The sequence below is a fragment of the Suricata suricatta genome, chromosome 17 (assembly GCF_006229205.1).
Source record: "Suricata suricatta isolate VVHF042 chromosome 17, meerkat_22Aug2017_6uvM2_HiC, whole genome shotgun sequence".
In the NCBI taxonomy this organism is placed as follows: domain Eukaryota; kingdom Metazoa; phylum Chordata; class Mammalia; order Carnivora; family Herpestidae; genus Suricata; species Suricata suricatta.
The window spans coordinates 36,496,782-36,520,893 of NC_043716.1; the positions used below are offsets into that span (position 1 = coordinate 36,496,782).

General features: G+C 55.2%; 1 protein-coding gene across 2 annotated transcripts; it reads right to left on the reverse strand.

Moving 5' to 3' along the window:
* Positions 1 to 1,934: 1,934 nt before the first annotated feature.
* Positions 1,935 to 15,419, reverse strand: STAC2 (SH3 and cysteine rich domain 2). Of its 2 annotated transcripts, none has more exons than XM_029927834.1 (11): positions 14,950 to 15,419; positions 7,372 to 7,678; positions 6,917 to 7,014; positions 6,649 to 6,739; positions 5,944 to 6,056; positions 5,773 to 5,845; positions 5,619 to 5,680; positions 5,032 to 5,129; positions 4,575 to 4,626; positions 4,063 to 4,200; positions 1,935 to 3,508 (listed from the first exon to the last, which is right to left on the reverse strand). In XM_029927834.1, the coding sequence occupies exons 1-11, from the start codon at positions 15,037 to 15,039 to the stop codon at positions 3,404 to 3,406; spliced, it is 1,227 nt and encodes a 408-aa protein (XP_029783694.1). In that variant the 5' UTR covers positions 15,040 to 15,419; the 3' UTR covers positions 1,935 to 3,403. The 2 variants fall into 2 exon arrangements, with proteins under 2 accessions (XP_029783694.1, XP_029783695.1); XM_029927835.1 differs by having other exon boundaries at positions 4,541 to 4,626.
* Between the last annotated feature and the right edge of the window lie 8,693 nt (positions 15,420 to 24,112).

Consider the following 24,112-nt stretch of genomic DNA (forward strand, 5'->3'; position numbering starts at 1 on the left):
AAGCCATCCCAGAGGTGCCCGCAGTCGCGTAGGGCCCCGAGCCGGAGGAGGGAGACAAGGCCGAAGAGTGGTGCTGGCAGAGTGGGTGAGGCTGCACGGAGGGGCTCACTCTGTCTGTGTCCCGGCCCCCCCACCTCTGGCATTCACCTCTCTGCTCTTTTAGGTCTCCTGTTGCCAGGTCCCAGACTCCCCCTCTTTTGGTATCTCCCCGAAGTCTGGCCTCATACGATATATGCAGGGTTAAGTGCAGGCAGAGATGAAGGGAAGGAGGGAGGGCATGCATGGGGCAGACAACGGAGCCAAATGGTGAGCTGGCACCACCAGTAGCTTCCTGGGCATCCTCTGCCCCAAGCCAACAGTGTTGCTGGCCCAGCCACCCCCAGAGTGGGCATAGAGGAGGGCAGAGGCTATAGTGGGGGCACCAGCTGTTCCCAACCCCCAGGCTGTGAGCATGCTGTTAGTGGTTCAGCCACCCGGAAAAGCTGTTGCACTCAGCAGTGCGGCAAATGGGCTAGGGAGGAGGCGGGGGTCCAGGCCAGCTGCCTGCTGGTGGCAGCCACGTGTGGAGCGTGTAGAAGGCTTGGCTGAAAGGCGCTCACTCTCTACAGTGGGGTGGGCTTTCGATTCCTGGAGCCCCTGGCCCAGGATCTTGGGGTGCCTTTATTTCCATCTCGTTGGTTTGAAGGCACTGAGCGACCCAGGTCAGGAAAGAGCTCGATTGGGAGGCAAGAGACATGATTTCTGAGACTGGCTTGGTCACCAATTTGCTGGGTGACCTTGGGCAAGTTATTGGTCCGCTCTGGGCCTCAGTGTCCTTCCACATAAAAGGGGGAAGGTTGGGCTAGAGAAGCTGCATGACCTTGAGTATGCCACCTAATAGCCCTGTGCCTCAGTTTCTTCATCTGTGAATAGGAGAGACCACCGCTTTCCTCACTGGGTCACTGAAAAGATGAAATAAAATTCCTGGCATGGTTCTCCGGGCACAGCAGGTGCTACTTTCTGTGAGTTCCCCTCCCTTTATGCCACTGGGCTGGGTTTGTGACTCTTTTTTTTTTCATTCCCACCATCTGAGGTCCTAGAAAGGGGAGGTCATCCTCCCCTGGCTCACCCACCAAGCTCTAGGACCTTCCCTGGGTGAAGGGACCCAAAGAAAGCTCAGCGTCTAGGCCCACCTGCCTATCAGAAGGGACAGCCCCCACCCTCTGCCGCCACCGGCATTGCCCTGGCACCCCCGCAGCCCGCCTCTCCCTCCCTCTGCACTCCCCTCTGCCTATAAATAGTACAGGACGTGCCTGCCTTGCCTTGGCGGCGATGACGCGGCCAGGCGGCGGAGAGGAAAGAGGCAGCTCTGCCGAGAGCAGGTGGGCGGCGGGCACCGCTGCGGGAGGGGCGCCGCTGCCGGCCCTCTTCGTGCCGGGCTCTCGATGACGGGCATGATTGAGTCATCTCAGAACCCCACTGCCGGCCACTGTCCCTGCCGCCAGCCTTTCTGCCTGGGGCTTGAGGGACTGCCAGGGCGAGGCCGCCCTTGGGTGGTCTTTGAGGACACCGCTGGGTTGGCAGAAATGGTCCTGATGCCCCTAGTTGAGTGCCCGCCCCGCCCCCTGAGAACACTGGGACACATCCAGCCAGAAAGCGACCGCAGCCCCACGTTCCTGCCTCCCGCAACATCCCACCCCCACCCCCACCCGGTTGCCCTGTTTTCTTCTCAAGCTCCTCCTCCCCAGATCCCCCATCTCAGGCTGGGGCGGTGGGAAGGGAGTGGGGAGGCATGGGGACCCCTGCAACATCCGGGCCAGCCCCAGCACCCCACCTGTCAGAGATCCACAAATTCCTCCACCTCCAGGCTTGTCTTCTTTTGGAACCTCCAGCCCCCGCCTCGCTCCTGGGACCTTTGCTTCCTCTCTCCCAAGCAGAGACACAAAGCAGACAGGTTGGGACAAGAAACATTTATTTAGGGGTCTGGGGGCTCAGCAGTGCCCCAGCCGACCCATCATGCAGCCTTATGTACAGTGGGCATTGGGCCCGCCCCTGGGATATTGCTGGGGGTGGGCCTCATGGCAGCAAACAGGGCAGTGTGGCTTGAACCCCCCTCCGAGGGGAGAAGTGAGCAGGGGCCAGTGGGTAGAAGGATCTGTAAGGGAGGGTGTGACTGTGCCCAGGCTGGGGACTGGCATTGGCTGGCACGATCGAGGGCACAAGAGGAGGCTCTGAGCTTGGGGGGAGAGGGAGGTTGGCACCAGAAAAGAGCAACCTGTAAGGGAGGGGTCCGCTTCGTGAGTGCCAACCCACCAACAGGGTGCCTTCCTTTCCAAACACAAGGCTTTGCCTTGACCATCTCCCACTCCCTCTTCCTCCCAGGACTGTGTGTCCAGGACAAGGGCGCAGATACAGCCAGAAGAGGGACCCCTGCACTGAATGAGAGGTCCCAGTGCTTCCTACAAAGCCCAGAGAAGAGGGTGAGGAAGGGCCATCTGGAGGTCAGTCCTGAGGGCTGGGCTCCTGGGGGGCGGTGGCCTTGTGTGGCCAGGGACAGGAACTAGGAAGTATAGACTCCCCGGGGCAGGTTGGCCATGGGAGACCTGGGGATAGAGTCCTGACAGTGAAATGGGGGCTGTTCTAAGCACGGGCTTGTTTTTTGTGTTCAGTCGGGTTTCTGTTCACGTCCTTCTTGAGTGTCTTTTTCCCGGTGGACAAGGGGACGATGAGGCTGTTCTGTTCTACTTGAGAAGACAGTCAGTCTTGACCCTCCCCTCCTCTGTCCGCCCAGGTTTCAAGTAATAGGAGAGATTCCTGCAGAACTTTCCTGAGAAGTGATGGAGTGACAGAGGTGGTGACACCAGGAGGAGGACTCAGGATCCTCTTGCAGCCCTGAATCCCCTCCCAACCCGGGGCAGAGAGCTGAGGGATTGGGAAGTCGCCTTCCTAAGGCCCCACTTCAAAGGGGCAGCGCAGGGTCACACACACATAGACCCAAGCAGAGGCTCTGTGGGGAGTGGAGAACGGTGTCGGGCATGCAAAGGTAGTGTGGACATGAGAAGGCTCTCTGGATAAAGCAGCAAGAAAACTCCTCCGGAATGCCCCCCCTCCTCCATGGCTGCACTCAGCATGGCAACTGGGGGTGTCTGGGCACAGGCTGGACCTACCTGGAACTTCCTCATTCTCCCCCCTCTACTTTCTCCTCCTTCCTTACCCCTAAGTCCCAGAGCAGCAACTCCCTCAGGGCACCCTGGGACCCAAGAAATAAAGCCTTCCTCTCTGCAGAAGGCTCCCAAGCCATGGAGAGTGGCTCCTGGGAGAGAGGCAGAGGGAAGAAGAGTGTGGGCAGATGCCTGTTCCTCTCCAGGGCCAGAAGCAAGGGCCAGGCTTGGGCAGGGTGGCATCTGGGCTCTCTTGGCTCCTCTCAGATCTCGGTCAGGGCGTCGGCTGGCACCAGGCCCCGCTTCTTGCCGCTGCTGACGCGGATGAAGCCGTCAGCATCCTTGCTCTTGCCCACGCCCACACAGATCTGAGTGGGAGAGACATGGAACTGAGTCCTAGCACTGCCGACAGCCCTGGCCCCGAGTCCTGCTGATGGCTCCCGGGGGGCCACCCCAGGGGATGCTGGGACCAGGATCGGATGTGGTTGGAGACACCAGCTGGGGTGATGGGGGGTACTGGGGTGCGGCAGCAAGACCAGGACATCAGCAGACACTGGGCAGCACTTTGGGGCTGGCCTAACGCTTCGGCAGAACTCCCATTTCACAGAGGAGGGAAGGGGAGGAGAAGGGCTTCCCGGAAGATACGCAACAGGACAGAGGCATAGCCAGCATTCAAACCCAAGCCTCTAGACTCTTAATCCAGTGCTCTTGCCCTCCCCCAAGCTGTCTCTAACCAAATTCAACCCCCTGCCTGTGTTGGTCACCAACCCCAATTCCCAGCAGGGGCTGACAGGAGGCCCCTACAGTCACACCTTCCTAACGTGCCTTCCCTCCTGCTCCCAGGCTGCAAGTGTCCTCCTCCAGGACCTGGACCCCCGCAGCCTCTCTCCCATGCCCACCTCTGCAGGGCCCACACACTCACCTGGTTCTCCTTGAGGCTCATGTACCCCTGTTCCTTGTTCCCGGAGAAGGGTTGGCAGCAACGCCAAACGCTCTCGCCTGGCCTCACTCGCTGCACAAAATTGGCTGGGAAGAAGCCAACCCGGTCTCCAATCTTGCCCTAAGGATGAGGCTGGCAATGAGCACCAGACCCCACCCCCCACCCCCACCACATTGCTTCCTCTGGACTTGATGCCACTCAGAGCCAAAGCCATCAAACTCCAGATCTTGGGCTTTCTGTATCCAGACCCCCAGTAGGGTGGCTTCTGGACTGTGATGGGCACGAGGTGGGTAGAGGGACAAGGCTGAGGCAGGGAGGGTCAGTGTGAGAGCAAATCCCAAGTGTTGGTCCTACAGGCCTGGCTAGGGCCAGTGGTGGGAAGCGGGGAGGAGGGTGTCTTTGGGCCTGGAGAGAAGGTGGGGCAGTGCCCACTGAAGGGAGGGAAGGGTGGGGTGCCTACCGGGATGCCTCTGCTCCCCACCCTGCCAAGTCACCTTCCACCAGTCCTCGTTAGAGTCATCCACCAGCATGATCCGGTCCCCAGGCCTGGGAGGACAGAGCTGGGGTCGCAAATGGACAGGAGGGACCTGCCTTTTCTACATCTTAACCATCTTGGGCTCCCCAGATCCCCACCACACCCCCCTCCGCAGCTTGGGGAGGATTCTTGATGACCTGGGAAGACACTGTGACCACAGGTGCAGCAGACTCTCTCTAGGACAGAGCCCCGGGCAGGGGGCAGAAGATATGACATCAGCACCAGTCCCTTTTGGACTCTGGGCAGTCTAGCTCTTTTCTGGGCTCAGCTGCTTCAAGCATGCCAGGAAAAGCTTCCCCAAACTCCCCTTCACACACATGCTCCAAGGTCTGGGAGCGGGGCCCTGAGGTTGGAGCCAGGTGGCTGTCTGGGTGGGAGGAGGGAGTGCTGGGGGCTAGATCATAAACAGGACTTACTGCAGAGCCAGGTCATTGTTTTCTTGGGGCAGAAACTTGTAGAGAGCGACATAGGAGTACATGGGCCCCACATCCTTTCGCAGAGGGGGTTTCGCAGGCTGTGGGAAAGTTCTGGATCAGTGATGGGAGGGTGGCACCATCCTCACTCCACCTACTCACTATTCCCTTGCCCTGACCTTGCCTACTCTGGGGGAGGGGGGAGGGTGGCTAGGAGGTGGGACATGGTGCACCTGGGTCAATGTCAGGGAGAGGTCAGATTTTCCTACCTTCTGTGTTCACCCTTGGGGTACTGGGCCAAGGATGGAGAAGGGGAACATTCCTGTCTGCAGCTTCCTGGAACTGCCCACTGGGGGGAGCTGGCCCAGAAGTGGGCTCATAGGCATTAGTTCCATGCTGGGAGGGCAAATGCCCCCTGCCTTCCTTGCCTCCTCACCCTGCCACCCCCCCCCGTCCCCGCAGGCTGGGGATAAAAGATGGAGCAGTGGTACCCCCACTCACCATGCTCTCACCCACCTATGGATCAATGAAAAGAAGTGACACCCCCTTCCAGTCTGGCCTACTGGGGCTCAGCACCTGCATCACCTCACCTGCTGTCCAGAGCTCTTCTCCTCTGCTCCTGACCCTTCGCTCTCGGCCGGAGCTATGAACACTAGAGATGCAGGGGCAGGACCAGGGTGTCAGGCAGCAGGCAGTGGCCTGCACTGTGCTCCATTCCTCTCTCTGGTCCCCACCTCTACTCACCATTGTCGCCAGGGCCCTCCTCTGAGCTGCGGACGCTGCCTTCCCCATCCTCGGTCAGTTCATCCCGCTCGCTCTGGGGACAAATGGTGGGGGGAGGGCGGGGGCTCAGTCCCCGGACCCTCAGCCTCAGAGACCCCTGCCCCCCAGGCTCCCCACTGGTGCCTGACATACCAGGCTCCGCGTGGGGGACTCAGAGGTACTGCTGAAGCTGGAGCGGTTCATCAGTGCCAAGGAGGTGCCATAGCGCAGGGTCTCGTAGACGGGGTCTACCTTCCCGCTGGCCCCTGCCAGGGAGCCACCCTAAGGCCAGGCACCCAGCTGCCAGCCCTGCTCTGCCCTGAAGCCCCAAATCACTTTCACTCACTCTCTGCCACAGCCAAGATGTCCTTCCTTTCACCACCCGCCCCATCCTACCCCAGGCCCCTCTCTGCCCAGTCCTCCCCAGATCCGCTTGGACTAACCCCTCATCCTTCATATGCCCGGACACCTTCCCTATCCTTGCAGATGAGGACAGCGCCTGGTTTATTCTCTATTCCCTATCCTTCTCGGTCAAGGCATTCATGCAAATGGTGATGAATGATTCATTTGTTCATGCTTGGCTCCCTTACTAGACCATGAACTTCACCTTCTTCAGTTTCATGTCCCCATATCTAGTACAGTGCCTGGCCCTTAGTAAGTGTTGATAAAATGTTTGTTGAAGGATGAATAAATGAATGAATGAATGAATGAATGAATGAATGAATGAATGAATCCTACATTCAGCACAAGGGCATTCGGAGAAGGGAAGTACCACGTGACTCAGGTGCCCATCTGAGGAATGTGTGGCTTTCTCACCACACTACAGTGGGATCAGGGGCAATGGAGGGGGACACTTACCAGTGGGTGGGGACTCTCTGCTTGTGACACAGGCTGGGGGTGGCTCATGCACCAGGAGGGGGGAGCTGAAGTTTCGACGGAAGGAGGAGGACTACAGCAAGAGGAGGCAGAGAGAGGCCATGGGGATGTCACTGCCCGCCGAGAGCTTGGCCTTCCCCACGCCCAAGGACTGCTCCAGAGGAGGAACCAGCCTGGAGGGGAGCACTCATTCCCTCACGTGCCGGTCCTGGGGAGCACTCACAGCCAGCCCTGCGTGCTCCCCACTCACCACCTTGCCCGGGCATTGCTGGTGGGAGATCTCCTCGGAGCACCAGAGGTGGACGCTGACTTTGCACGTCTTACACCGCAAACCCTGCTTGGAGTTTCCTGAGAAGAATGTGCGGTCAGCAAGACGGATTAGGCAAAGGAGGATGCACCCGAGGGCAAGGAACAAAGGGGGCAGGTTAGGGCATGGGACAGGTGGGGGGGGGTGTTGGGCATCCTCATGTCAGCCCCAGGGTCTAATGCTTACCCCTCATAGAGTCAGGGCACCAAAGCCTGAGTTGTTAGTGAACATGGCAACACTGGACACCCACCCCCCAAAATTGTTCCATTTGTCTACCCAGAGTGAAGGGCACAGTTAGGATTGAGGATCCTGAATAGCAAGAACCTAACCTCAGGTCGTTCCTAGGAAAAGTCCCCGCACCCACCCTGGCCCCTCTCCTTGACAGATCAGGCACCCACCTGCAATGATCTGGTGGCATAGCTCACAAGGGCTGGCTCTCTTGAAGACATGTTCCTGAAAGCTGTGCAGCCTTACTGGTTTGAGGGGTGCCACGGGCCTTGGGATTGGGCAGGGGGATGGGGCCGGTGTAGGGAGGCTCCCGTCTGTAGATACCGGTGGTGGCGAGGGAGGGGGCAGAGGGGTCGGGGGCGTCAGCAGCACCTCAGTGGGGCACTTGAGCTCAGAGTTTGAGCGAAGGAAGAAGTTCTCCACACTCTTACTTCGGAGGATGGTCTTGAGGGAAAGTGAGCGCTTGAACCGCTGGAGCTGAAAGAGAAAACAAGGGTGGGGTGGGGAGGGGGCTGTGAGTGGAAGCCAGAGGGGACCAGCTCTGGGCCAGGATAGCTCCTTGGTCAGTGACAACCTGAGGCTGAGGGCCAGAGGTGAGATGAAGTCCTAGGAGAGAGGCCTCCATGTTCCAGAATGTGGTCATGCCCCCGGATGCCCATGGGAGCCGGGTGGGTAACCCCCATGAGCAAAGGGGTTCTGGCTGGGCACGCGTGGTTGGAGTGAGGGCAGAGGTGGACTGGCCTGTCTGAGAGCACCTGCTGGTGCGCCCCAAACAATGGAAGCCTGTCCCCGTGGCCAGCCCGGAGGTGCCAGGTTTTCCACTTTTTCAAAAGAAATCTAGGGGCGCCTGGGTGGCTCAGTCGGTTAAGTGTCCGACTACGGCTCAGGTCATGATCTCACAGCTTGTGGGTTCAAGCCCTGCGTCGGGCTCTGTGCTGACAGCTCAAAGCCTGCAGCCCACTTCAGATTCTGTGTCTCCCTCTCTCTCTGCCCCTCCCTCATTCATGCTCTGTTTCTCTCTGTCTCAATAAAAAAGAAACATACAAAAAAATTAAAAAAAAGAAATCTAGACCCATGTGAATTTGGATAGAAACAAATTCAAGAGGTTTTATTTCCTTTTCATCTTTGCAGAAATGGTAGTGTTTTATTTTTCCTATGCCTTGCTTTTCTCACTTAACAGTAAATCTTGGAAATCATTCCATACCAATACATAAAGACTTTCATCATTCATGTTTATGGCTACACAGAATTTCATTGTATGGGTGTACCATTTACTCGAGTTAAAAAAATATAATACTTTGGGGGCTCCTGGATGGCTCAGTTAGTTGAGCGTGGGCCTCTTGATTTTGGCTCAGGTCATGATCCCAGGGTCATGGGATCGAGCCCACGGTGGGCTCCACGCTGAGTGTGGAGCCTGCTTAAAATTATCTCACTCTTGGGAGCCTGGGTGGCTCATTCAGTTAAGTGTCTGACTTTGGCTCAAGTCATGATCTCACAGCTGGTGGGTTTGAGGCTCACGTCAGGCTCTGTGCTGACAGCTCTGAGCCTGGAGCCTGCTTCGGATTCCTGTCTCCGTCTCTCTCTGCCCTCTCCTGCTCGTGCTCTCTCTCCTCTCAAAAATAAATAAAAACATCAAAAATTTAAAAAAAGATTCTCTTGCTCTCTCCTTCTGCCCTACAATGCTCTCTCTCTCCCTAAAATAAAATATAATAATAATAATAATAATAATAATAATAATAATAGTTTGGAGTGCTTTGGTGACTCAGTTGGTTAAGTGCTCGACTTTGGTTCAGGTCCTAATCTCACAGTTCTTGAGTTTGAGCCCCACACCAGACTCTGCTCACAGAGCCCACTCGGATCCTTTGTCCCCCTCTCTCTCTTCCCCTCCCCCATATGCTCTCTCTCAAAATACATACATAAAAACTAAAAAAAAAAAAAAAAAGGAATACATACCAGGTACCCAGTTTTCCATGTGTTCTTGAACAGGGTGAGAGTGGGGACATGGTCATCCTGGACCCTCATCCTCAAGGCTGATTCTTCCTCCAAAATGTCTCTCTGGCACATCACCTATCTATAATCACCCCGTCACCTCCACGGCCCCGCCAGATCCCCTTGCCTCCACCTCACCCATCTTCTCCTGCTCTCCATACACCTGCCAGGGAGGTGATCCCTGACCTTGCTAGAAATTTCATGGCTCCTCAAGACACAGTCAAGGCCCTTGTTCCAGTCATGAGACTCTGCAAGTAGGCCAAGCTTTCCCTTCCAACACATGCCTTCCACCTGCAGTCCAGACATGGAGATTCTTTTCTTTTTAATTTTTTAGCATTTATTTATTTTTGAGAGAGAGACAGAGAGAGAGCATGAGCAGAGGAAGGGCAGAGAGAGAGAGGGAGACACAGAATCTGAAGCAGGCTCCAGGCTCTGGGCTGTCAGCACAGAGCCCAAGGTGGGACTCCAACCCGCAAACTGTGAGAGCATGACCAAAGCCACCTGGGCACCCCAAGACTCTTGAACTCAATCATGCTGTATTCCTCCAGCTTCTGATGTGTTTGTCCTCTTCGCTGCCTTATCCAGTGAGTATTCTCTTTATCCTTCAGGGTTTCCAGTGACTGTACCTCCTTTGGGAAGCTGTCTCTCCTTCTGCAGAAATTCAATTTAGTATGACCACTCTCACCTCTGGGGCCCACTGCACCGAGTACTGACTTCCATTATAAATCCAGTCTGGTTTACGTGGCGGTCATTTACTTCTTACTCCCCCAGGAGACTGGAGCCCCTTGAGGGCAGGAACAGTTGCTTCAACAGCCGCCCCCCGCCCCACACACACAGAGCTTCAAGACATAGTAGGTGCTCAGTGAATATCTGGTGACTGAATGATGGCCAAGTGCCTAGGATCCTAAATGGAGCCCATGTTCTGGAGCACAGGGTCAATTCTTCAGTGAGGCCAGTTACTTCCATTTCTCACCCCAGAATACCCTTCTTGAGTCTGCCCAGAGTGAGGTCTGGAAAAATGTCAGGTCCTGGAACATCTTCCCTCCTATTGAGAGCCCCCCTTACCCCTGCCCACATCTTCCCATCAGTGATAGATAAAGGGGGCCAATGGCCTAGCTTCAAGTAGGGAGACTTGGCAGGCTTCCCAACTGGCATATCACGCAGCCTACGTGCCCCACAGGCAGCAAGACATAGGGAGGAGCAGAGAGGGAGACATTTACGGGTGCCTGGCTGGCTCAGTCAGTAGAACATACAACTCTTAATCTCAAGGTTGTGGGTTGTGAGTTCAAGCCCCACAGTGGGCATGGGGCCTACTTAAAAAAGAGAGAGACATTGGGCATGAGGCAGAGCCCAGTGTGCCAGCTGGGAGGCCAGAGCCTTGGGGTGTCTGGCACGCTGAGATGCCCAGCTCTTTCCAAATTCAGCTTCCTGGATAGCACTGTGGGCTTCTTTGTGTGCCTAAGAGAAGCAGGGCCCCAGGCCCCAGATACCTGGGTGTTAGGGCACAGGTGGAGGGCCAGAGAGACAATTAATTAGAACACAAATGTATTCTGTAAGCCAGTGTGGCTCTGGAGGCTCTCACAGGCCCAGAGAGGTGGGAGAATGCCCCACCTCCTGCCCAGGAACCAGAGCACAGAGCACAGAGCACAAGAGGTCTCTGGAAGGACGTGCTGGGGGAGGGTGGGTGCCAAACTAAACCTACCACCTGAAGGCAAGTCACTCCACTTCCACTCTCTGAGCCTCAGTTCCCCCACATCCAAGAGAAAGGAGGCAGGACTAGATGCCCTCTAAGCAATACAAGGCTCTGGGTCCAAAAAGCAAAAACATAATTTAAAGGATATAATGAAGGGTTGTCATCATCAGAATACTGAGGTAGTGCTTCATACACAGCACCTCAGTAATTCAGGCACCCTGCTCGGAGACAGGGACCATTACTGTCCCGCTTTGCAGATGAACTCACAGGCACACAGGAGTTAAATCACCTATGCGCAGCGAGTCCTCTCTTGGTAGGGGGCAGAGCCGGAACTTGAACTTGTAGCTTTGGCTGGTGAGTCCCAATGACCAGAAGGGTCCTGCTGCTCTGGGGTCTCCCTTGGTCCTCGCCCCTGCCTCTCAGCTATGCCATGGGCGTGTCCACAAGGTCAATCATGAAATTTAGGGTTGGAAGGAACCTGAAAGACTGGCCACCTGGCGTGGTCCCCAGCCCACGCTATCATCCCACAACGCCTTGGCCATGGCACCTCTGAACAGTTGTCTGACTCTGTTGGTCACCTCTTGTAGCAGGAAGCACACCCTCTCTTGGGACAGTCATTCCATCTTTGGGCAGCTGCAATCGCTGGAAAGTGCTTCCCTATATAGAGCTGAAACCTGCCTCCCTGAGATCTTTGCCTATGGGCTCTGTTCCTCCCTTGGCTCCAGAAAGGGTTACTCCCTCTTCTGCATATCAGTCCTTCAAATATTTGAAGACATCAGTCATGTTCCCCCCTCCCAAGACTGTTATTTCCATAGTAGTCCCCACAGGATGAGATTCTAAGTCTCCTTACTCTCCAGCCTGTGCCCTTTCCTGGTCTTCCCTTGGCCCCAGTGCCAAGACCTACCCCTGCAGGGTACCAGCGGTCTCTGGAACAGAATGTTCCCCAGCTCTGGGGCAGCCCCAATTCTGCTCGCAGCCTCCCTGGCTCAGCTGTGGGCTCCAGATCCCAGGAGGGCAGAGAAGCAGGAAGGAGCAACATACCACCTGGAATGGCTGGTGGATGTCAAGGATTATGGCTGAAGAGCAGGACGGGGGCGCCTCTGCCAAATAGCTTGATGCCTGTCCACTCAGGAGACATCTGGTTTGGGTGCTCAAACCTCATTTTGGCTCAGCCTGGCCAGGTACTCCTAGTTCCCAGAGAGGACTTTTCCCTGTCTCCCATCAGCTATCTTTTTGGTGCCCCCCAGTGTCCCCGGAACCGTCCCTGGCATGGGGAGAAGTTGCTATGTGCCCTGGGAAGCTGGCCTACCTGGATCCTACTCCCTCCTGTTGATGCACCAAGAGCTTGTCCGGCTTGGAGCCTGGACCACCAGGCCTGTTCCTCTGAATCCCCTCCTGGCCTGCCTGCCTCCTCCCCACCTCCCCACACACTGGATGGTCCCTTCTATTCCTCAACTCCCCACAGCATCTCCTCGCTTCCCTCCAGCTCCTGAAAGGGCACTAGGCAGCTGGTGGTGGGTGGTGGCGGATGTGGCACAAGCTGACTCAGATGGCACAGTTGGCATGGCAGGGTCTTCCCAAGGATGGCACTCAAGGGGGTGATGTACCACCCCGTGGTAGGATGGCACGGGGACCCAGAGACGGCAGTGATGACACTAGGAAGGTCACTGAGTAGTTTGAGTGCAGGGATATGATCCAACCTTAGGGTGGGGAGAAGGCAGGACTTGGGCTGGCAAGAAATGCCCAGAGGACCCTAAGCACTGATGAATAGGCCTGGAATGCTGGCCTCACTGCCTAACGGGCACCAGCCCCCTCTGTTGTACCTGCTTCAAACCGAGTTGGGAGGCAACAACCCTCTCCCTTCCCCCTCCCCAAGCCCCATAGTCTGGAGACCAAAGCTTCTTTGGGACAGGTTGAGGTGGGGGGAGCAATAGGGGCTGACAGGGCCCTGAATTCTCTCCCTGCCTACTGCTGCCCTCCTGAATACCCCTACCCAGATTGGCAGCCCGGCCTGTGTTGCTATAACAGTCCTTCGGGGGCGGGGGGGGGGACATTTAGGGGAGGGAGATAAAGGGACAGGGCAAGGTGTGCAATCCCCCTCCCCTCTCTTACTCTTGGGATCTCCACGGCTCAGATTCAGAGGTGATAGCACTGGATGGTCCTTGGGTTGGGAGGAGGGAGGTACGGACCTGCCAGGCCCTGACCTCCCCCTGTCCACACAGCTGAGCTTGCAGCCTGTGGGTTTGCTGAGGCAGCACTGCCCAGGCCTGAGAGTTTTTCAGGAGAGGGGCGGGCAGCCAGGCCTCCTGTGGGAAAGAAGGCAGGGCCTGGGAGGCCCCCAGGCTCTTGGAAAGCAAGTAAGGGAATTATGTATGTCGGTCCTGGGTGACTAGAAGGCAATTGAGAAGGCCAGGGATATTGGAACTCAGGATGGGGCTCAGCTCCTTGGACCCTCTATTTAAAAAAAAAAAAAAAAAAAAGCTGTCACAAATGTTACCAACAATATCCTTCCACCTGCAAGACCTCCTTCCTTTCCTAGCAGAGACCTGGATCTCTGAGAGGGAGTTAACTCTGTGATCTGTGAGACCACAGTCTCATTCTCAGAAGGGGGCAGAAGAAGGTCAAGTTGGGAATCTTCTGACATGGAGACCCAGTGGGTCCCTCTGGTTTAAAGATGGGGCTCAACCTGGGGTACCTCAGCCAGGCCCCACCCTGCTCCCACTCATCTACCCCTGGTCATTTTCTTGATGACCTTGACCTTGAATTAACCTCATATCCTGTAGGGTGGCCTAGACAGAATTAGAAGCAAGATGGACATCAGAAAGAGCTATAGATGAGCTCTTGACACCGAAGGAGCCAAAGACCCCACCTATTTTTGGTCTTTAGTGCCCCCCTCCTCATCTGGACAACAGGAGCAGGTGGGAACAAAACAGCAGGGTGCAGGGGAGAGGGAAGGAGGCTTTGGCCTGAAGTCCCGAGAGGGGGCAAAGAGCGCCCTTGACATAGCCTCTTTTTTTCTCCTCAGCGATCCAGCTCTGCTCGGTTGCTCTCCCGCAGAACTTCTTGCGGGTCAATCTGAGCACCTCGAATTTAAGGAGGAAGCGGACGGATTAGAGGTGGGGGTTGGATTTAAGTGGAGGCCTCCCTCCACCCCTTTAGCGCCAGGATTCGGGGCTCCCGCCCGCCTTCACTGGGGAATAATTTATTCACTGTGACTCCCGCAGGAGTAACAATCATACATAATTAGGGTTAATTATGACATTCATTAATTACGATGACTTCTTCTTCTTCTTCTTTTTTTTTTGTTTTGTTTCCACCCACCCTCTCCCCCGCCCCCTGTCCAGCTCCAGGGGTGGGGGTGAGGCTGCCTGCCCTTCTGGTCTGGAGCCGCAACAGCAGTCCCCCGGTCCCCGCCCGCGATGGCCCGCGCTGCCGCAGCCCCCAGCGCGCACTGGGAAGCTACGCACCCCCAGGCCGTGGCCTCCCATCCCGGAGCCTAACCTAGTTGGGAGGGGGGAATGCAAGACTGCAGTGGGTGCGAGAGAGACAACCGGAGAGACTCAGAGATAAACAGAGAGAGAAAGCGGGAGAGACACCACGACTGACAAACAGGTTGTAGAGACATTTCCAGAGAGAAACAGGCAAAGAGAGAGGGACCGACTGAGCTACAGACAGAGACCTGGTGGGCGCGGGAGGGGTGCGCCTCGCACGCACCGGCGCGTACACCGGCCCACACCCGCTACACACCGCTACACACTCCTGCCGCCTTCGCTGCGCAGATTCCCTCCAACAAAGCCGAGTTACAACCTCCCCAGAGGGTAGCTGCAGCGCGTCCGCTCATCACGCGCGCAAGGGCGTGTCGTGCTTGTGTGATGGGGGCTCCTTGCGGCCCCTCGTCGCGAACCCCCTCAGCCCGGTCGTCGCGCAGAGCCTTAGGCATGACACAGGTCCCTCTACTGTGATCCCAGGGCCATCCGAGCCCAGGATGGTGACCGCATCGGGAAGAGGGCGCCGGGGCTGGGGGGCGCACTGGGCAGAGGTCCAAGCCTCTCTTCTCCCGAGTTACCTTGGTTTCCTGGAGGGCAGAAACGGTCCCCGGGGGGGTGCAAGTGGCCGCGTCATCCGGTTCGTTCTCCTTCTCGCTCATTTCGGTCATGGTTGGGGTAGAGGGAAAGAGAGGTTGCCAAGACCCGACGGCAGGCCCGCTGGGGGCAGGTTGCAGGTGGCAGACGTCTCTCTGGGACCCTTAAGCCCTTTTCCAGAGACTGCTCCCCAGTGAACCCCAGGAAAAATCCGCCCAGGCAAAGCGAACCCCCACTCCCGGGAGCGGGTGGAGAAAGTTCCCGGGTTGGCCAGTGAAGAGGGGTAATTACGGGGAGCCGTGGGAGCCGGACGACCCCTGGAATGAGGACCGAGGGTCTGCAGAGGATGCTGCTCGGAGCGAGGGGAGGAGGGAAGTAGGGACGCGGGGATGTGCAGAGGGAGGGAGCGAAGGAGCAGTCCTTGTCCGGCCGGCTCCGCCGTCCTCTGCGCCCGCCCCCCATCCCTCTCCCCCTCCCCCCGCCGGCCCCAGCCCGGCACCCGGAGGCCCCTCCGCCCAGTCCTCGCCTTCCAACTTTGATTTAGGAGGTCGCCTGGTCCCTCCCCCTTCCCTCCACGGCTCCCCCTCTCCGCTATGCAAATCAGGTTCTCAGCGATTGGCTGCCTTGGTGGCCAGGAGCGTGAGCTGGGCGGAGCCTGGGGGGTGGGGCTCGACAAGATGGGGAGGAGCCTGAAGGGTAAAGAAGTGGAGAGGAGGTGGTTTTACACTGAAATACCCGGAATGGGGGTCGTGACAAAGTCACAGTTCACATTCGAGTCTGGACAGGATTGAGGGAAACAGGAAAATGTTGGATGTGCAGAAGAATAGCCGAGAGTGAGATGAAAGTTAGGACTCTGATAGCGAAGTAGTGGACGAATGTGGACTCTTCTGCCCCACTAACTGGATGTCTCTGTGAGGGAGATTCCCAGTATGCACACCTCTGAGTTAGGGGCTTCTTTAAGGAGAGAAAGGACAATTTAACATCATGTGTCAAAAGGCCAGGCCTGACAATCCCTTCGTGGATGGAAAGCAGGACAATTGTATTCCTTCCCAGGCTTCCTGTTTGGACTTCAGCAGAGAAGGGGCCTCAGTCTCCACACGTAAGGTCCCCAAACCTCTCCAAGATACATCCCGCTTCCTAAAGATCCTACCACAAATGGAGTTAGATCAGGGTGTAGGAAGAAGAGGTGGGGGAGAGGGTTCTTACTCTCCTGGTTGTCCTCTGTCCACTTGGCCTAAATGTATCTCTTTAATGCATGTTGCTTACCTGCCATTTCCCTAGTCCTCCTTCCTCACCTCTAGCCCTCTTTCTTCCTGGCCCTTCTGGCCCTGACCAAATCTCCTGGCCAGTCCAAAGAAAGGGAAGCAGTTTGGGAATTGAAGGAATCCTTCCTTGGGTGTGGGCGGAGAAACTTCTGGATCAAAGTCTCCCTCTCCCAGGGGCTCCTCTGCTGTGGGCGATGAGACTGGAAGGGAAGGTGGTACTCGAGAGGGTCCTGCCTTTATGCCAACCCTGGAGAACAGAGGCTGAGCTCTGTGTCCCCCTTCCTGCTAGCCCCTGCACATAGCCATTCATTCGTGCAATGTCTGTGATTCGTGCAATCTCTGTCCTCTCAAGAGTGAGCTCACCATCGGAGCACTGCTCAGGTTACTGTGTCCAGGAATAGAGATTTATTTGCCAGTGGCAGAAGTAGGACAAGGGCGGAAGTGAGGGGTGGTGGTTGTGGGGGCTTAGATCCCTCCCCCTCCAGATCCGCCCACTGCAGTGGCAGACTGACTCTGAGTGCAGCCTTCCTGAAAGGAACTTGGAAAGATCCTGGCCTCAGCCCTCAGGCTAGTCTCCCCAAAGGCCCTTAACCAGCCTTCTCCCAATCCCTTCGGATGTGAGGGCCACCATCTTCCCTCCTGGCCAGCCCAGATTAGTCCAACATCCCTACCTGGGCAACTCAGATTTAGGGAGGCTTGAAGCACCCTGATATAGGGTCATCAGGCCCTCAGTCTATCCTAGACTGGAGCAAACAGGGACCTCTTCTGTACTGAAGATCTCCTGAGGGCAGGTACCCCTGTTTCCCTGTCAAAAGCAGAGATTCTGAGTTCCTTAGACTCTAATCTCGAATAATCACTAATTAACTGTGTGACCTTGGGTAGGCAGCTAAACCTTTTAGAGCCTTGATTTCTTCTCCAGCAAAATAGAGACAGTACCTACCTCACTGTTAGAGTGAATGAGATAGCTCTCCTTAGCCCACGGAAGACAGGCAGGGAAAGTCTTTTCCGCTTTTCCTCCTTTCTTCTGAGAGATTTGTCCCTTTCCAGTGCTTTCTCTGTTAGTTGATGGGAGAACCAACTCCAAAGAAAGCCTGACTAGACAGAGGGAGGAATTTCCGGGGGTATCAGTGCTACCAGTGACCCAGGAAAGCTAGGGAAGTTGGCGGGTCCCGGGTCCCGTCTGGTGTAGGCATCAGAAGCCTGAGGTGGGGCAAATGTGGAAGAGGCAGGGGGCTGGATCCCATGACCTCTGGATGTCCTTTCTGGCCTGCAGCCTTCGTGTTTCAGAGCAGTCTTTCATGAACTAAGTCTGAGTCATTGTCTCAGTGCTGATGACTCCCTCTGCAGTGACTGGGGACAGGGTAGGAGTAGCCGGGCTGGCTTCTGGAGAAGAAGGAACATTGTCCTATCTCAGAGTCAGAGGACAGCTCTGAGGGGTGGGCAGAGCAAGGGGCAAGGTGCCAGCGGAGGGGAAGTAGCAGTCACATGCCGAGGGAAGGTTTCCTAGGCCAGAAGTCATAGAAGAACTACCGGGAGCCTCTTAATAGGAGAGCTCCATGAGTGAAAGTGGGTGCTAGGCTCTTGGGAGCTTGGGGACAGAGGGATGGACCAGATGACTCCAAATTGCACGCGGCACAATATTCAGTACACTAAGAAAAACTGGTTCTCAGGGCACCTGGGTGGCCCCGCATCTGACTTTGGCTCAGGTCATGATCTTGCGGTTCTTGAGTTCAAGCCCCACATGGGCTCACTACTGTCAGTGTGAAGCCCGCTTTGGAGTCTCTCTTCCCCTCCCCGTTGCTCTCTCTCTTAAAAATAAATAAAAGCATTAAAAATGATTTTTTAAAAAGCTTGGAAAGAAAGAGAGAAACAAAGACAGACTAGTTCTCATCCTGGCCCGCCCTTTTCTTCCTGTTCAGTGACTTTGGTTTCTTTCTTTTTAGATGGCAGAATTGGAATAGTTTAGGTTGAAATGGATAGCTGGGTTAGAATAGGGACGATAATTGTATTCAAGAATCTGTTCTTGGGGCACCTGGGTGGCTCAGTCGGTTAAGCCTCCGGCTTCGGCTCAGGTCAGATCTCATGTTCGTGGGTTCGAGCCCCGCGTCAGGCTCTGTGCTGGCAGCTAGCTCAGAGCCTGGAGCCTGCTTCCAGTTCTGTGTCTCCTTCTCTCTCTGCCCCTCTCCCTCTCATGCTCTGTCTCTCTCTGTATTAAAAATAAATAAAACATTAAAAAATATTTAAGAATCAGTGTTCTTTTGGGGGTTAAATGAGTTACCATACATAAAGAGCTGGACAGAGTAAGGGCACAAAAAATAGTTTTGACCTATCGAGCCACCTATTTATTTATTTAGGGAATCTTGACCTTGAGCTTGCAGGCGAGCTTCAGAGAGTTCAGGAATGCCTTGAAGCTGTGTAAAATGTTGGAAGATCAGCATTCTCTGGGGACAGTCTAGAGCTTTCACCTTTTCAGAGAATCTAAGATCCCCAAGAGAATCTAAGATCCCCAAGAGAATCTAAGATCCCCAAAAGGTTAAGAACCATCGGCCTGAATGGTCCCAGGGCTCCTCCACTCTAAATAGTTAAGATTCTCTGACGGGAGGGATTGCCTCTCCTTCTGTAAGGACTGACCTATTTTCTGCCATGAACACCTTCAGGTTCAGCCCCTCCCTGCTGTGGCCTCTGCCCTCATGAGTTGCCAAGGACAGGCCAAGCTGGAAACATGAGTGGCTGGTCTTTTTCTCCAGGTTTAGAATTGGAACTCCTAGGGTGGGGCGTCTGTCACGGTTGAGGTCAAGTCTGGTTCTCCCAGCAGGGGAGAGGAAGAGGGGCCAGCCTAGTGGGACCGGGGAAGAAGAGAACACAGTGAGGGACCCGGCCTTGCCCGTCTTCCCTACCTCCCCCTGCTGGCCCACTGGGGCCCCAGAGGTAGATACCGCTCTAATGAGCTCAGGCCCATGGCAGGCATCGGTAATTATGATTTTATGGAAATATAGAAGGCTCTTACGCAAGTGCCTGACACACTTCCTGGCTGTGGCATCTGGGACAGCCAGGTCCCCAGGGGCTGGAGGAGAGCCTTTCCACCTCCTGCTGCCACCAACCCTTGGAGCTCGGGACACTGGCATAAATCCACCCTCCCACTGCCTGTGGCACTGTCCCTAACACACTCTGGGTGAACTGTTCCCTCTCTCTGTGCCCCAGGCTCCCAGGAGAGAAAGAGCTCGGGCTCTGGTGTGTGCAATCCCTCCTCCCTCCCCAGCCAAGCTGAGGCTGTCCAGAAGACCTGTCCAGTTAGTTCCCTCTCCTTCCTGAAACATGTCCCCTTCTATTCTGTTTCTTTTCTCCTTGAGGTTGAGGCCATAGGGCTGACAGTAGTCATGGGGCCAGAAGTCATAGCCCCTGGCTTCCCCCTTCCCTGGGCCCTGTGCTGGTTTGCCACCCCTCCCCCCCCTCATCCCCTGCCTCTGATATTGTCCCAAAGTCACTGCTTTCTTTCTCTAGTCCATTCCCCCTACCCACCCACAAAGCATGTGTTGCCATGGTAACAGCAGTGTCATCACTGGGGTGAGCAAGGGGGTGGAGCCCAGTGGATGGGTAGAGGGGCTGCTGTTAGGGGTTAGAATTTTGGAGGGATGAACATTGAAGGGCCCCCAAACTCTTAAAGGAAGATCTCATGCTGGAGAGGGGCCCTGGGCATAGCCTGGGGCGGACGGTTACCAAGAGCTGGTGGAAAAGAGAGAGGCTGAGGTCTGGAGGCAGCTGGATCGCAGTGTTAGAGGTGAGGGCGATTCCGGTTGACTATGCTGGAGGAGTGTGAGGGTGACAATGCCAAGGAGAAGTTGAAGCAGGGACGGTGGACCCCGCCTTTAACGCCTCCCTTGGGGTCCAGCTGCTTAACTCATCCTAGGGAGAGGCACTCCAGCTGGGGAGCCTGGAGACTCCCCGGAAAGCAGCACTGCATGTCCTTCAGGGAGGGGCATCTAGGTGGCGTCTTTGAGGGTCTACATTTGACTCATCTAAATCATGAGGTCCTACGAGGTGCCTCCAGTGGCTCTGGGCACCAGGGGTGTCTGATCCTTGCACCCAAGTCCTTCTTGTGCATCCTGACCCAGAGAGCACAAGAATGCAACGGGTTGGTTTCTGTGAGCCGACTTGGGGTACAGAGTAGTGGGGACAGGGCTGCAAGGTAAGATGATGGAGGCCCTGAAGTGGACCGGAGGCAGGAGGCCCAGGGTATTCCAGCAGAGGGAACAGCCTGGGCAAAGGCCGAGAGGGTGGGATGGAGCAGCTTGCTGTGGACGCTGCAGGTACGCAAGGGGGAAGAGGTGAGAAGGAAAAGCAAATGAAAGTGGAGCGACGGCCCTGAGTGCGGAGCCTGGAAGCTGGGTCTTCTGGCGGCGGCAGTGGCGGCAGCTGCACGAAGTGGCTTCTCAAACTCGCTCCCTGGAGCCCAGCTGAGCGACCCAGCAGCTCCGTGGAGGCACAGGGGTGGGGGAAGGAGGGTAGGCAGAGTGGTTCAGTCAGAACTTGAAAGGAATTTAGATACCTGGCTCTATATTAAATGTTCCTGCAAGCCTCCCATCTGACTCCAAGAATATCCTATCGGGGGCGCCTGGGTGGCTCAGTCGGTTAAGCGTCTGGCTCAGGTCATGATCTCACGGTTCGTGGGTTCGAGTACCGCATCAAGTTCTGTGCTGACAGCTAGCTCAGAGCCTGGAGCCTGTTTCGGATTCTGTGTCTCCCTCTCTCTCTGAACCTCCCTTGCTCGTGCTGTCTCTCTCTGTCTCTCAAAAGTAAATTAAAAAACATAACAAATTTTTTAATTAAATTAATTTTAAAACATTAAAAAAAAGAATATCCATATTGGTTTTCCTGCTTGACAAACTGATTTGAAGCACTACCCATTACCTGCCATCGGTGCCCTGCAAGATGGACCATGGTTACCCAGGGGTTTCCATAGCCCAGCTTGAGAATGACAATGGTGCTGAGTGCAGCAGGGGCTGGAGGCCATGGGGGTTCTCTCCTGAGCAGTGGTGGAGTCATTCTTATGCCTTAAAGAGATGGCTCTGGCTCCCAAAAGCAGCAGGATGGGAACAGGGAGCTGGAGTAGTGAGCTTTTGGGGTCTTCTGGCCACAGGCTTCACTATGGGGATGGACAGGACGCATTCCTGTGTCTTGGCCCCGGGGTTGGATGGCAGGTATGGAGGAGGGTGAGGTGACTCGGGGTCTAGCCCATTCCTTCCTAGCTCATAAACTTGGACAACAACTTGCATGCCTCTGTTTCCCAGTCTGTAAGTGGGAATCATCATACCTCATGGGGTGGTTGTGGTGGGTAGTGGGACGGGGTCCCCGCCCCCTAGATCATACAAACCTAAAGCTGCTTCCCTTGCCTGCACTGCCTTTCCTCACTGCTGCAGCCTTCACATGCTGCTCATCCCAAGGGAATTCCCAAGCCAGGCAGGACCCCTATCATAGCCGCACCTGCTGAGACCACAAATCCCGTGTCCAGCCCCTCTCACTACATCATTAGCACCCTCCCCCCAATCTCTTGAAACCACAGCAGCCCAGCTACTCTCATTCATATTTCTCATCCTCAGGGCTCACAGCCCAGGGGTGGAATGGAAAGTATTTTGTCCCCATCTTGCAGCTGGAAAGCCAGAACTCAGAAAAGCTTGGGGTCACTGCCATCACTAGAATCAGACCCAGGTTCCTTTGGGATACATCTTTGGGAGTTGTTGAATGAATGAATGAGTGCATAAGTGAGGAACACTTCCCCCATCAGCCCTCCTTCTTTGGGGGAGTGGTAGACCTCATTCTTTAGCTCTCCAGGTTGGAATGTTGCCTGGAGATCAATTTTAAAATTCCATACATATTTATCAGGCAGAGTGGGGGCATAGTACAATGATCAAGAGCAGGGACTGTGATCCAGATGGCCTAGGTTCAAATCCTGGTTCTATCTCCTCTTAGGTGTGTGACCTAGCTTCTTAACCTCTTTGAGCCTCAGTATCTCCATCTGTGTAATGGGGTGGTAGGTGATAATAGAATAATAGAAAAAAAACCAGCACAACATTAGAAGGTAGATAGGTTGACAAGCACTCTAGTTGTCCGGAGCATGGAATAACTATTTATTAAATAAACAGACACTCTCCACTTACAAATGCTAAATAAACTCACATGATGTACTAGGCACCGGGGACACATAGAGAAAGATACATCTACATTTAGTAAGGACTTAATTATTATCTCATTTGGTTTGGACTCCAGCCCTATGGGGCAGAAGCTCTCATCATCCCCTTTTCATAACGGCAGCACGAGACCCAGAAAGGCTGTTAGTTGCCCAAAGCCACACGGCTATGCTTGAACTCAGAGTCGATCTCGAGACACACACGCTATTAACTCCAACTTTGGTGCACCTCTCTTAGTCCCCACCCTCAAGGGGCTTCCACTCTGATGGGAAAACAGGCATTGGACAAAGTACACAAAGAATAAACAGCATGTCAGATGGCTGTTGTGAAGGATTTGGTGAAGGGCAGAGATGGGACATGGGGAACATAAGCACCAAATGAGTGGGCTGCAAGAAGACTAAGAAGCAGGCAGTATGTTTGAAGTGTGAACAGAGAGTATTTTCCCGGGCGGGGGGGCACTTTCTGGGGGTTCAGAGAGACTGGGAACAAGGGATTGGGTGCTTAGAGCCATGCTTGCTTGCTGTCTAACTCTAGGGGGCGCTGTTTGGTGCAGAGCAGTGCACCCAGAGGAGGCAGAGAGGAGTGGGGAGGTGGGGCCACCTCCTGGGGTGGGGCATTTGTGTCCACAGCACGCAGACCGCACCGGGATTGCCACGTTCCTTTTTAAAATGTTGTTGCCAGCAACTCAGGACCCAGAACTTTTGACCACCAGTGTGGGGGGAGCAGGGGACACCCAAGCTCTGGGTAGGGCAGGATTCCACCCACCTACCTACACTGCCTGAGATCCTACACACTAGTGTGAGGGAGGGAGGGAGAGAGAGAGAGAGAGAGAGCCTCTTACCTTGTAGGCACTCGATAATATTTTGTTGCATGAATGCATGAATGAGGAACACTTCTCCTGGCCCCTCTTTCTTTGAGGGAGGGGTAGACCTCATTCTCCAATTCTCCAGGTTGGAATGTTGCCGAGGGATAGAAAACAAAACAGAACAAAACATTTTGGTCAGAGGAGAAGGACACTGAATTATTATTTTTCAGCAATTTTTACAGATGAGAAGTTGCTTCCTGGTTTAGGGAACTCAAGGGGTATTATTAGGATTTGGTTGTCATGCGCTGCAAAATGGCAGAGCTTTTGGGGTGGCAAGGGGAATCCATTAAAAAAAATCTCACCCAAAAACTGTCCCTGAAATTATCTGTGCGTGGGGAAGTTTCTGGGTCAGTTTTGTCTGTACCTTCCAGGACAGGGCTTTGATGGGGACACTGAGGGTCCTCGGTGGTGTCTGCCACCGCCCCAATGGGGATTCATGAGGATTAAACCCTTGAATGAAATTCAACTGGGTAGAATTCCTTTCAGTCCTCACTACCACCCTGAATCGGAGGGAGACCTGTCTCTATTTTATGAAGGAGGAAAGGGGGTTCAGGAAGGTAAAAATACCTACAATGCCCTGGCCAGGGCCTGAGATTCCCCAGGGGACCTGGACCAGAAGTTTCTTCAGGCCTCTCTGGGCCCGAGGATGGACTCTTCAGACCCTGCGCTGTGCTGGCTCAGCGGGCCCAGGGAGAGTGAGGTGGGAGCTGTGACTGGCCAGCCTCCATCTTCCTCAAGCCCAGCTCCTTTACTTAGAGGGAGAGCCAAGGAAAACCAGGAACAGGCCCAACACCATCTGGATGGGGACAGAGCACAGAGACTCAGATGGGTG

Excerpts from the sequence above, each read along its gene's own strand:
- STAC2 (XM_029927834.1), bottom strand. The coding sequence starts at position 15,039 with ATGACCGAAATGAGCGAGAAGGAGAACGAACCGGATGACGCGGCCACT. Across the intron at positions 7,015-7,371 it reads ATGCCACCAGATCATTGCAG|GAAACTCCAAGCAGGGTTTG; the intron begins GTGGGTGCCTGA and ends CATTCTTCTCAG. Across the intron at positions 5,681-5,772 it reads GGAGGGCCCTGGCGACAATG|TGTTCATAGCTCCGGCCGAG; the intron begins GTGAGTAGAGGT and ends CTGCATCTCTAG.